Here is a 13,642-nt window from a genome sequence, read left to right as displayed (position 1 = left end):
GCATCTCATTTCTCTTCAAGAATTTTAGCTTCTCCAGGCCAGCCCAGTCGGATATTGTTTTCTGCTTTTTCTCACAGTATTTAGTAGCACCCCCCTGCCCACAACGCATCGTGGGGCCCCAGGCAGCTGTAAGCTGAGTGGCCATTTCAGTCTTCAGCCCTGTGTGTTGGGGGTTTCTGTGCTCACGCAATACAAATGCTTGCGCTGCAGGAGGGGAAATTACTGGTTTCAAAATATAAAAGAAAATGACTCGGGCTTCCCCGCTGGCTCAGAGGTACAGAATCCGCCTGCCAACGCAGGAGACACGGGTTCGATCCCTGGTCCAGGAAGATCCCACATGCCTCACAGCACCTAAGCCGGTGCACCAGAACGGTTGAGTCTGTGCTCTGTAGCCTGTGAGTGGCAGCTACTGAAGCCTGTGTGCCCAGAGCCTGTGTTCTGCAACAAGAGAAGCCTGCGTACCACAACTAGAGGGTAGCCCCCGCTCACTGCAACTCGAGAAAAGCCCCCACAGCAGCAAAGATCCAGCACGGCCATAAATAAATACATAAAATTTAAAAAAGAAAATGGCCCAAGTCTAAAAGCATAATTGGTTATTTCCATAGAACATAATGTGTCAGTCAAGTTGGTCTTCATTTCAGAAAGCTGCATTTAACTGTTAAGAGATGAATGAACAAACAAATATGCTTTACCCATTCGATGGAACAATATTCAGCTATAAAAAGAAGTGAAATACTGACACAGGTTAGTACATGGCTGAACCTTGAAAACGTGGTGCTCAGTGAAAGAAGCCAGACACAACATGCCACGAGTTGAATGATTCCATTTCTAGGAAGTGTCCCAAAGAGGCAAATCCATGGAGACAGAAAGCAGATCACTGGTGACCAGGGACTGGGGTGACGGAAACGAAGAATGACTGCTTATGGTGGGTGGGGTTCTCCTTTTTGGTGATGAAAATGCTCTAAAATTGGTTCTGGTGTTGGTTGTGCAAGCCTGTAGGTATACCAGAGCTATTGACCTGTGTACTTTAAATGGGAGGATTGTATGACCTATCTCAATGCACGTGTGCTCAGTCATGTCTGACTCTTTGCAACCCCATGGACTGTAGCTCACCAGTCTCCTCTGTCTGTGGGATTTTCCAAGCAAGAATACTGGAGTGGGTTGCCATTTCCTTCTCCAGGGAATCTTCCCAACCCAGGGATTGAACCTGTGTCTCCTGCATTGGCAGACGGATTCTTTACCATCCTGCCACCCATCTCAAAGGGGTTTGTAAAAAAGCATACTTGGGGCTTCCCTGGTGGTCCAGTGGTTAAGACTCTGTGCTTCCACTGCAGGGGGCGTGTGTTCGATCCCTGGTTAGGGAAGTTCCCTGCATGTGGCATGTCAGGAATTGCAGCCAAAAAAAGAAAAAAAAAAAAAAAAAGAAGAAAGGGAAAGCAGACTTATTGTGGAAGCAGGTGCATAAGAGGAGGGGCTAGTCCCTGAGACCTGCAGGGCTGAAAGAGGTGGTAACTGAGGAGCTTGGCTGCCTGCAGCCCAAAAACCAGGGAGTGCGGGTGGGTGGCAGGGAGCCTGGGAGGACATGTGAGTGGACCCTCAGCCTTCCCAGAAGACTTGCCCTGCTTTTCTGCTGGTGGTCCTCACGTGTGCAGGAGGGAGGCCTTGGGCCTGAAGCATGGAAATAAGACCCCTCAGCCACTGAGAGCCGTTTCTGAGGCTAGGCCAGCTCTTCTGTTTACTTTGCCCACCCTAAGTACTGGGAATGGCAAACCCCAAATCAGACCTCAGAACTCAATATGGTGGTGATGGTTGCATCATGTCATGAATATACTCAATGCTGCCAAATTACCACCTTCAAATGGCTAAAATGATAAATGTTATGTTCTGTCCATTAGACCACACACAAAAAAGGGCCAACCATGCTATACTGCCTTCTGCCCCAAGAGCTCTATTTACAAGACTTGAAGAGGCAAATCTTTTTTTTTTTTTCCCTAGACAGAAAAGGGATTTTTTTTTCCCCCTCACTGATCAGAAGCCCCCCTCCCTCCCTCCCTCCTGGGGCTAAGAACTTTTTTAGAGGCTTCTGATTGGCTGGGTCTTTGCCCTGGAAGCCCCCTCCTCCCCTTCCCATCCCCTACTTGCTGGGAGAGAGGATTGAAGCTGAACCCTCTCCTTTGGGAGAGAAGGCTCCTTTCTGGGCTGTTCGGAGTTGCCCTGCAGAGAGAGGCTGGTGGCGCGGGGCTCCCTCAGGCCAGCGGCAATGCCAGCGCCCCTGGGCTTCCTTGGTCTGGTCCTGTTCTGGGTGCTGGCGCCAGCGACTTCAGAGAGTAAGTAAAGCTGCTCAACCCTATTCTGTCTGGGGCGAAGGGGCGGCAGCGCAGATCCACTTGGGATGGTGTTCTTATAGCCAGATGCCTGTTTACCTGTCCTTGCTCTGCACATCCTTGGTTTTACCTGTCATGGGGGAGAAGGAAGGAGAGGTTACAAGTGGGTCCCTCGTCTCTGTCTCACTCCCATCTTCCACCAACATCCTCTGGAATCCAGAGTCCAGATTTGAAATCCTGAGTGAGGAAACGCTGACTTCTAGGCTCCCCGAGCCTGTGTGCAAGGATGCTTAGCAGTCTGCAGGGTAACAATGTGAAATGAACTTGAATTTGTTGTCTGTTCATTGCAGGAAGGTATAGGACAGTGCTATCCACTAAAAATACAGTGCAAGCTAGTATGTAATTTTAAATGTTCAAGTAGCCACATTTAAAAAGTGTTAGAAGGTAAAATTAATTAAAAAAAATTTTTTTTAATTTTATTTATTTTGGTTGCGCTGGTCTTCATTGCTGCGCTTGGGCTTTCTCTAGTTGTGAATGGGGGCTTTTTTGTTTTTAAACTTTTAATTTTGCACTGGGTTTAGCTGATTGCGGAAGCAGTTTCAGGTGAACTGCAGAGGGACTCGGTCATACATACACGTGTGCATTCTCCTAGCAGAGGCGTCTCTTGTTGTAGAGCACTGGCTCAGTAGTTGAGGTGTGTGGGTTTAGTTGTCCCACAACATGTGGAATCTTCATGGACCAGGGATCCAGCCTGTGTCCCTTGCATTGGCAGGTGGATTCCTAACCACTAGGATCACCAGAGCAGTCCTGAAATTAATGTAATAATATATTGTAATTGTTGTTCAGTCGCTAAGTCGTGTCTGACTCTTTTCGACCCCATGGACTGCAGCACGCCAGGCTTCCCTGTCCTTCACGTCTCCCAGAATTTGCTCAAATTCATGTCCATTGAGTCAGTGATGCTATTTAACCATGTCATCCTCTGCCGCCCCCTTCTCCTTTTGCCTTCAATCATCCCCAGCATCAGGGTCTTTTCCATTGAATCGGCTCTTTGCATCAGGTGGCCTAAGTTATTGTACTTGACCCAATATATCTAAAATATTATTAGAAAATGTAATCAATATAGAAATTATTAATGAGTTATATTTTCTGTGTTTAGAAATCCAGTGTGTCCTTTATACTTAGAACATTTGAATGCTAAATGTTCATTGTAAATGCTTGATCTCTTTTTAGATTTCTTAAAATTTTGAGTTGAAAGAGATGAATGAGGTCATTATGCTTTTGATTTTGGGAGTGTGGTGTGATGAGGTTTTAGTATTGAGTGGAGGAGTACTTATTTGAGACAGTAAAGATGGGAGATATGTAATAATTATATCAACCATTCTGAGTAAGACAGAAGTAGGGGTTAAAGTCAAGGCATGGATCCTCAGATTATATCAAACAAGGTAAATTTGGACATGAGGCAAGACTATTTATGGTGTATTCTGTAGAATGTGATAAGATAAGAGTGGGGCTAAACATGCAAGGAATTCTTGAAAACACTAAGCTTATATCATAGTACTACATCACTTTGTTTTATATAATGTGCTTTGTGGAGAATGATGATTCCATCATTTGATAAAAATTAGCTCAAATCCCCACCCCCAATTCTTCCACATACTAAGTCATTTCAAACACCTTTTAAAGTTTTCCACGGGGAGTGGGAGGGCAGTTTAAGGGAGAGGGGGCATGTGGCTGATTCATACTGGAGTGCAGCAGAAGCCAACACAACGCTGGAAAGCAGTTATCCTCCAATTAAAACTAAAAAATTGATTAAAAAGTTTTCCAATAACTGACTTGAGCGTAGGTTTTAAATTTTGTTAAAATTACATAGAAAAAAAAAATTACATAGAATGAAAGGCTTCTTCATAGCACCAGCTACATTTTAGATGTTCACTAGCTGCATGTGGCTGGAGGATACTTCCCAGACAGTACAGGGCCCGTCACAACTGTTTTACTCGGTGAATTTTCACCTATTTGCCACTCACACAGTGGGTGCTTAGTCTGTGCTGGCTGGGTAAATAGATGAATGGGAATCAGACTTGACCTCTGAGAAAGCTGAAGTGAGGCTCGATTTCATTCCTGAGCTGTTTCGGTGACATCACTTTCAGTCTATGTCCAATCTCTCCCTAGAAGCGATGGAAAGATTTATCACTCCCCAGTTTTCAATGTTTCCCCCTTCTTGGTTGATAACATTTAGTAGGATAATTGAATGGTCTTTGTTCTTCAGAAACTTTTTTTTAAAGCCTTAGATATGTCTTTTTAAGTGCTTGAAAAATGGAAGGGAAACAGACTTGGTTCAAGCAGAATGCTCTCCGAACACCCCTTATTCCTGGGAGCTCATGGTAGACCCAGGCTTGCAGGCATCACTGCTTCTGTCATAGCTGGGCAGAAAAAGCTGATGCAGAGGTTATCAGTGGAACAAAGAAGCTGAATGCTGGATCTGTGGACAACTGGGAGTTTAATGATTATGCACGAACATGTTTAATTTGGAGCCCAGGGTTCAAGTGATCAAAGAGTTGAAGGCAAGTTGGCAGGGAAATTGATTGAGTTAAATGTCTTTGAAATGTGGTTTTATCCATTGATATTCTACTTTAATGCAAAGAGTATTTTGTTGGCTGAGCCAAAACATTCAGGGGAAGCAAAAACTCTGCCAAATACCCTACTGTTTTCTATTATTGCAAAGGTTTAAATGGAATGGCATAAAATGCACTTTCCCCCCATTTTGGGAAAGTATATTTTTTTAAGGGATTAAAAACATGCTGGCACGTGTTATGATTACCAGTTGAGGCATAGTGGGGGTGGTTTTGAGAATAGTAATGGTCTTATTTCTTAGAATGGCAATGTCTTATTTCATAGAAAGTCATTCTATGAAAATGGCTGCAGATGGACCCCCCGGCTAAGGCTGTTCTGAAAGGAAATGGGTGATGTCCAGGAAATGCCAGGCATGTAGCTGGAAGGAAGGATAAATGAGGAATGATAGTAGGTGGAAATGGAGAGTCTTCAGGTGAGGGTTGGGACGGGCAGATGGAGAGATGCTGACCCTTCCAGGGAGGAGGGTCCCCTGCAGAGTGTCCTCGGCAGCCTGAGGAGGTCTCTGGCTGTTCCGCTCATACCCTCGTTGTTCTGCGGCATAGATGGTCGGTGAATGGGGTATGAGATTGACCAGGGAGCCGAGCCAGATACCATCCTTCACTGCCGCAGTCTTTTGGTCTTGCCTTTGTTGGTCCAGCCATTCCTTTATTCACTCACTTGTTGCTTTGGGACAGTGTAGTGGTTAAGGCTGTGGACTCAGAATACCTGGCTCCTCTACTAACCGTGTTAGTCTCTGGGCCTCCGTGAAATGGGAGTAATAATCGCACTCACGACAGGGAACTGTCAGGATTGAAGGCGCTGAATATATAACTTGTCTGGAACAGCACTTGGCGCATGATAAGTGCTGTGTGCTAGTTGCATTCATTCATTTATTCATTCCAGTATCGACTGGGAACCAGGCACTGGGGGATACAATTTTGATGAAGATGATGGAGATAGTGAAATCATTAACATTTTTATAAGCATTGTGAAGAGAATAGGATGTTAAGATAGGGGCTGACAAGGGGGGATTTACTCTGGACAGGGAGACATGCTCACGCTGGGGTCTGAAGGAGCGTAGGATGTGAGAACTGGAGGAGGAGTGTTGAGACCAGAGGGAAGAGTCTGTGTAAAGGCCTTGAGCTGGAGGAGGCCCAGCATGGCTGGAGGTTGAGTGGGGTGAGATATGGCCAAAGGGGCAGACAGAGGCCGGCTAGCTTGGGAAGGATTTTATTATGAACGCGTGTGGGTTGGGGTGGTTGTGGGGGAGACTTAGGAGCTCTTAAACAGGGAGTGATGCAATTAGATTAAGGGTTTTAAAACATGACTGTAAGTGTTGGGAGTGAACTGTGGACACAGGGAACAGATGGAAGGCTACTGAGGTTGCCTAGGTGAGAGAAGATGAGGCTTTGCCTGGAGTGATGGCTGTGGGAGTGGAGACATATGAATGGAGAGAAAGAAGGATGGAGTAAGGGAGGGAGGGACGGATAGATGGATAGAAAGATGGACAGAGAGAGAGACAGACGGATAGATGAATGAAAGGAGGGATGGATGTGGATGGAGGGAGAGACAGATGGCTGGAGGCAGGGAGGGGTCCACAGAGAGGTGGATGGAGGGAAGGAGGGATTAACTGACGGAGAGAGGGGCGGATGGAGACCTGATGGAATTGGCAGTACTTGCTGACACTTGGGACTTGGGGTGATGATAAGGGAAAAGGCAGAAGCACAAACAACTTCCAGGTTACCAGCTTGAGCAACAGGAGGACAGTGGTATTAGTACCCAAGATGGGGACGAGTGGGGTGGGTGGAGGGTGCATGGAGGTTACTCCCAGCTCCGTGAGACAGAGGAGAGTGGGAATTATCTCTTTTTGTCCCCCTGGCCCCTTTAATGTCCTCTTTCCAGAGCAGGTCAGCGGCCCATGGGAGAGGGCTGTCGCATGCGTCTCCCAGGCCTTGCCCTGGTTCCATCTGATTTGTGATTTCAGAAATGCCAGACTCGTTGGTGGGGCAGGCGGCCTCCTGCATGACTTCCTGCACAGGTGAGTCTCTCCGGAGACCTTATCACACTTCTGGTGAACTCAAAACAGGGCAGGGCAGGGGTTTGGGGAGGGGAAGCTGATCACTGCCAGGTCTAATTAGGGACAACCCCTGAGGGCCTCAGCCACATTCCCAGGGAGACTAGTGGGGAAGAGCAAGACCGGTTCTGCAAAGGCCACCTGGTTGTCAGCACTTATAGAAGCCAATCACACTCAGCTTAAAATGGTCTTAACCCATCCCAGCCCTAAAGCCCTGGGGCTTTCCCTTATACCCTGTGGTCCCCAGGTGGAGTAAAATCTTCAGCCAAGTGATTCTATTTGCATCTCGGGGTGGCAAGAGAGAAACTGGGGGCAAATGGCTTAGAAGGAAGCATTTTCGGAATGTGAGATGTGGTTATATCTTGAGCACAAGGAAATGAACAAGAATTTGTTCATTCAATTTCAAAGCCCAGGAGAAGGATGAGCTGTCATAATTAATACTTTAATGGTGTTTTGCAATTGGTCTGTGGTTTAAATAGAAGGTTCGGGAATCACAGACTCTCTGCTCTCTAGATCCAATCTACCCCAGAGTACCTCCCCCACCTCCCCACTATCTCCAATACCTCCAGACTAGCCAGTTCTGCAGCTTTGTGTTCTGTAAAGGTCAGGGAACTCTCCCCAACCCACCCCCGGTCCCTGCTGATATCCACCAAGGCAGTAGGTGAGGAATCATCAGACAGCCAAGGTTTGGATCCCAGCTGTGCAACCTTGGGTAAGTTAGTTAGCCTCTCTGAGCCTTGGTTTTCAACTCTGTATGGTGGAGAAAATAAGAGTGCCCACTTCAAAGTTGTTTTGAGGCTTCCAAAAGCTAATGTAAAATAGATCAGTGGTTCTCAACCAGGATGACTGTATCTACCAGGGACATTTTGCAAAGTCTGGGGACATTTTTGCTTGTCCCAACTTGGGTGTGCCCCTGGCATCTGGAGATGCTTTTGAGCATCCTATAATGCACAGAACAGCCCCCACAACACCATTACAGGGTATCAAAATATTGACACCACGGAAGTTGAGAAACTTGGAGTGTATAAAGGTCTTAGAAGAAGGCCTAGCATGTGAAACAGTAGGTAACGTTGATTAAGCACTCCTTGTTAATATCTTCATTTTCTTCTCCACTCACTTCCCCTGAGCTGGGAGCAGGCAGCTCACAGGCCAGAGGAGAAGGGAAGGTGACAGTTAGGATGCCTAAGTAGTGCAGGTGGAGCTGAGTCTCAGAAGGTGTCAGGTCGTCAAAGAGACACCGTGTGCCTTCTCTCTGCCCTCCAGGGTCAGCTGATCCTCACCTTCCTGTGGGCACCAGATACATCTATCACTTTTCCACTAACACCAGCACCAGCCTGCAGGGGGCCCAGGTGGAGGGGAGTGGCCTTGGTCTGCAAGGCTTGGTCACCCTCGATGTGCTTGGCCCTTGTCAGATGGCCTTACAGGTGAGTACCGCTGAGGAACCAGGGGGTCACACTGACATGGGGGAGGGCCACAGGGAAGCCGTAGCCCCTGAAATCAGATTCAAGTGAGGGCTCTAGAATAATATGGGAATGAGGTGTCATTTTGGTTGTAGAGGGTGCCAGGGTAGATCTAGTGTGGGGAGGAGTGGGGATTAAAGGAGTGAAGGGTATTCCTTGGAGCAGGTATAGCCATAGGATGGGATCAAGCTATGTCCTTGGGTTCAGTTGCTAAGTTGTGTCCAACTCTGCGACCCATGGACTGCAGCACGCCAGGCTTCCCCGTCCATCACCAACTCCTGGAGCTTACTCAAACTCATGTCCATTGGGTTGGGGATGCCATCCAACCATCTCATCCTCTGTCGTCCCCTTCTCCTCCTGCCGTCAATCTTTCCCAGCATCAGGTTCTTTTCTAATGACTCAGCTCTTCACATGGTGGCCAAAATATTAGAGCTTCAGCATCAGTCCTTCCAATGAATTTTCAGGACTAATTTCCTTTAGGATTGACTGGCTTGATCTCCTTGCAGTCCAAGGAGCTCTCAAGAGTCTTCTCCAACACCACAGTTCAAAAGCATCAATTTTTCAGTGCTTGACTTTCTTTATGGTCCAACTCTCACATCCATACATAACTACTGGAAAAACCATAAATGGAGGGTCACAATTGGGAAATTGTAGGCCCCAGGGGTGAGCAAAATCAAACCAAATCAAGGCTTTGTAGGCAAAGGAGCAGACTAAGATGGACAGCCCAGACCCAGCTGGGGACTCCAGGCCTGCCCTGGACATCTCTGTACAGGCAAACCACAGAGATACTGCAAGTTTGATTCCAGGACACTGAAATAAAACAAATATTGAAATAAAGCAAGTCACACTAATTTTTTGGTTTCCCAGTGTATATCTAAGTTATGTTTACACTAAATTGTAGTTTATTAAGTGTGCAATGGCATGATGTCTATAAAAAGTACATAATTTAAAAATACTTTATTGCTGAAAAAAGCTAGTTATCATCTGAGCCTTCAGTGAGTTGTAGTAGTAACATTAAAGATCACTGATCATAGACCATGCTAACAAATATAATGAAAAAGTTTGAAATATTGTTAAAGCCACTAAAATGTAACACAGACATGAAATGAGCAAACGCTCTTGGAAAAACTGATAGACTTGCTCAAGGCAGGGTTGCCACAAACATTCAATTTGTAAAAAAAAAAAAAAAAAAAAGCAGTATCTGGGAAGCACAATTCAGTGGAGCACTGTAAAACGAGGTCTGCCTTTACTGGACAGTGGTGGTACTGGGTTAGGTCAAAGTGGAATTACGAGACAGATTCTCCTAGTGGTTGTAGGTTTCTTTTTCATCAAGATTTTCCTGAAGCTCTCCCATGTTCTTGCAAGTGGAAATGCCTGACTATTCTCTGGTCTCTTTCTGATGACTCTCGTGTGTTTCCTGGACAAACCTTCCCACTCTGCATAAATGGCTGTGTAGTTTCCGCTAAAGCCTTATGTCCCATTTGTAAGGTGTTTTTGAACTGACTGGAGTGCTTGCTGATGAGAGTTTCTCAAAACTGCTTTGTTACGTTTTCATGTAGACCACAGGATGGAGCCTTTTGTGAGGCGGCTCTGAGCTGCCTCTGACTTCTTAAACTATCCAAAATGTTGGTTTTGGTCAGAATTGCCACTGTGCTGTCCTTTCAGTTCAGTTCAGTCGCTCAGTTGTGTCCATCTCTCTGCAACCCCATGAACCGCAGCACGCCAGGCCTCCCTGTCCATCACCAACTCCCGGAGTTTACTCAAACCCATGTCCATCGAGTCGGTGATGCCATCCAACCATCTCATCCTCTGTTGTCCCCTTCTCCTCCTGACCCCAATCCCTCCCAGCATCAGGGCTTTTTCCAATGAGTCAACTCTTCGCATGAGGTGGCCAAAGTACTGGAGTTTCAGTCCTTTAATCTCCATCAAAACTGAGGGCTTGTTTTGCCTACAGGGTCAGTCTGCACAAGGCAAATTGTGTACTGCTGCAATTTTGTTTGCTATGTTTTTAGCATTAAAAAAATGGGTACTGCTCAAGGGGCAGATCTCCCTGCCTACCCTTCCCTCACCAGCATGAATCACGAGGGGGCCCAGAACTACTTTAGGTGGGGAAGGGGGTGCTGGTGTGGTCCTGGAATATCCCAGGAGAGGTCACCAACTCAGCACATCCTGCTTCAGCTCCAGCACTTCCAGCTGACATCCATCCTGGGGTCCAAGGTGGAAGTTCTGAAGGAGTCAGAGAGTTTGAGGTAAGACGCTGGGCCTTGCTCCCCATGGGGCTGCTAATGTGAGCCCTGCTCCCTTTTCCGATGGTCACCGGACACTGGGTGCACCAGATTGTGTTGAAAGAACCCAATTAGGGTAACCCCCTTTCAGTAGAGAGAGGCCATTTTGGATTGAGGTTCAAAGAGGACTCCATCTTTGTTTCGACCTTGTAAACACCCAGGCCATTGATGAGGACCGTTGGGGGTTGTTGTGATGTGGGAGCCTTGAGTGGCTCCAAACAGCTTCAGATGACCTTCCCTTATCTGGAGGAAGGAACTCTTGCCCTGCATTTTCCTGGTTGTCACTCCCAGCATGTCCAGATTTTATGTCTGCCCAGCACCCTCTGGGCTTCATCCTTAAGAACATTCTGGAAGACACTGGGCACCCATTGAGGCCTGCCCTTCTCCTCCTCCTCCTTGCTGAGATGGGGGGCTTCTCCTGGAGACACATAGCTTCTTTCTCCCTTCCCAAGCCAAGCTCCCCTTGGCGACCCAGCCAAGCCTGGAATCCTTCCTCGGCGTGTTTCCCAGGGACTCCTGACAGTGGCTTCCTGACCACAAAGCTCAGTCCAGCTGCCAGCCTGAAGACAAGCCCATCTCCGCAGATTCCTCTTCCTTTTTGATTGCAAATTCATTTGTTAAAAAAAAATAATAAAGCCTTTGTGCAGGGATACAGAGATGGGGGAGCTGCCAGGGGCAAATGGATCCCCAGTGAAAAGCTTAGGGGGCTCCTCTCCGAGGGGGCAGCAGGGGCTATTGTCCCTGGGGAGTCTCATCAGAAATGCTAAGTCAGTGCGCAGGGCTGCCAGCTCCTGGAGAGACCAGACTGACCCTAGCTATTCCAGAAGGGGCGGGCGCCATTAGCATTTCTCTAGCTTGAGGCCTGAGACCCTGGGGGCTGCCACGGTTGAGGGAGGGGGGCAGACTCCACATGGAGCTGGAGAAGGGGCAGTGACCTCCCCAGGGATGTTCAGTAGGGACACTTGTGTCCCCTAAGGTTCTGCTTGCTGGCTGGCCAGTGGAGTTTGGGGCTTTGCCAGTTTCCCCTTCATCACAGGGCACCTCTCTCTTCAATGCCCCCCACAAAGGGGAGTACTCCCCTAGCCCTCGCCCCCAACCTGCCCTATCCTCTCGCTCGCCAGGCCATACCAGACACAGGCTCCTGGTCTGTGTCAGGTGAGGGGCGACGGGAAGAGCACTGGGCTGAATCCTGGACCCAGCTCCTCCCAGACTTGCTGCATAGTCCTCTCCAGTCGCTCTCCCTCTCTGGGCCTTGTTCCCTCGTTTCTACAGGGCTGGAGCCTAAGTCACTTCTGCCATGGTCTGTGTGCAGGTTGGAAAAGAATTTCCAGACACCAGGCAGAATGAGAGGAGAATAAAGTTTAGTAGAGTGGGAGACCCTGATAGAACAGCAGGCTGGCTCAAGGGAGAGCCGAACCCTTTTGCAGGCGAGCAGCCACTTTTTTAGAGCCTCAAGACAGAGAAAATTCCTACTGGAAGGGTGGCATTATGTGATTGGTTAGGATGCTATAGGGTGGGTAATAGGATGGGTATTTTACCTAATAGGGGGTCAGGGTTAGATCTGGAGGCTCATGGCAACACTTGCCATGGGGGTTGGTCAGCTCCAGAGATTTTTATCCTGTTACCTTGGTGCAGGGCTCCACAACTTCCAGCTCAGGGTGTCTGAGACCTGTGACTCCCGAGCCATCCTGCCTGGGTTCGAATCCCAGCTGTGGCCCTGAACAAGTCACCTTACTGCTCCAAGCCTCAGGTTCCCTCCTATATAACGTGAGGGGGCTGGGAAAATGAGAACTTTTGCAATACAGGACGCCCTGGGAAGCTCAGCTTTTTCTATTTTTTTTTTTTTTCCCCAAGCTGGGTTCACCCATTTTATTCAGGTAGCAACAAGGCTGGGAGTAGCTTCAAGCACAGACTTGGCTGTCTCTTGTGTGGTTTGGTTGAGACCTGGCTGGAGCTGAGCCGTTAGGAAGCCAGGCCATTTGGGCGGGGCGTGGGGGTAGCTGGGTGCTTCCTACGGGACTGACCTATGGGAGGGGCCCACCCTGGAGGGGCAAGGTTGCGGTAGCAGAGAAGAGGTGGCCTGGGGCCTTAGATGGCCCGCCCTGACGCCCACCCCCGCACAGCGCTGTCCTGGGCCGCGAGCCGCTGCGCTTCGTCCTGCAAGCGGGGCGCGTAGTCCGCCTGTGCCCCCGCCCCGCGGAGCCGCGCTGGGCGCTGAACGTGAAGCGGGCGGTGCTGAGCCTCTTGCAGGGTCATCCGGGTGCCCGCGACCCCCAGACTGTGGAGGAGGTGAGTTCCGAGTCTCGAGAGGGGGGTGGGTGATGGAGTGACGCGGAGCCGGGCTCTGACTGGGTCCCGCTCTCCCAGGTGGACATACTGGGCAGGTGTCCCACCACGTACCAGCAATTCGGAACCAGGCTGCACAAGACCAAGGAGCTGACGCGGTGCTCCCTGCGCAGGGCGCGCACCTCCCTGCGCTCGCAGGCCCTGCCCGCCGCCGAGGAGGTGAGAGCGGGGCTGCCCCTACCCGGTCCCCTCTCCTGTCCTGCCTTCTGGCCGGTCCCCCCTTCTTGGCCCACTCCCTGTTCCCTTCTCCTCCCTCCCAGGCTCTGTCCTTCCCCTCCCCAACTTCCTCATCTCGCATCTTCCTCTCCCCCCACCCCCTAACTCTTCCCCCACTTCCCCTTCCCTCCTCTTCCCTTTTCCTTCTCTCTCTTCCAAGGTTCCCTGCAGATGAAAGTGTTGTGTAAACAGTTCAGTTCAGTTGCTCAGTCATGTCCAACTGTTTGCGACCCCATGGACTGCAGCACACCAGGCCTCCCTGTCCTTCACCAACTCCCAGTGCTTGCTCAAACTCAGGTCCATTGAGTCGGTGATGCCATCCAACCA

The 13,642-nt window shown here is 49.0% G+C and overlaps 1 protein-coding gene across 1 annotated transcript in view; it reads left to right on the top strand.

Annotated features, from left to right (window-relative positions):
- The first annotated feature begins 2,260 nt into the window (after positions 1–2,260).
- Positions 2,261–13,642, top strand: part of LOC122701385 — a 161,433-nt gene continuing 150,051 nt past the window's right edge. Inside the window, exons 1-6 of the mRNA XM_043914303.1 lie at positions 2,261–2,327; positions 6,919–6,972; positions 8,272–8,432; positions 10,647–10,717; positions 12,877–13,042; positions 13,121–13,258. Of these exons, the coding sequence (XP_043770238.1) occupies positions 2,261–2,327; positions 6,919–6,972; positions 8,272–8,432; positions 10,647–10,717; positions 12,877–13,042; positions 13,121–13,258 (657 nt within the window). The remainder of the gene's footprint in view (positions 2,328–6,918; positions 6,973–8,271; positions 8,433–10,646; positions 10,718–12,876; positions 13,043–13,120; positions 13,259–13,642) is intronic.

The sequence above is a fragment of the Cervus elaphus genome, chromosome 10, assembly GCF_910594005.1.
Source record: "Cervus elaphus chromosome 10, mCerEla1.1, whole genome shotgun sequence".
NCBI classification, from domain to species: Eukaryota; Metazoa; Chordata; class Mammalia; order Artiodactyla; family Cervidae; genus Cervus; species Cervus elaphus.
Note: the sequence above shows the minus strand (reverse complement) of the source record. Positions and strands in the feature narration are given on the sequence as shown.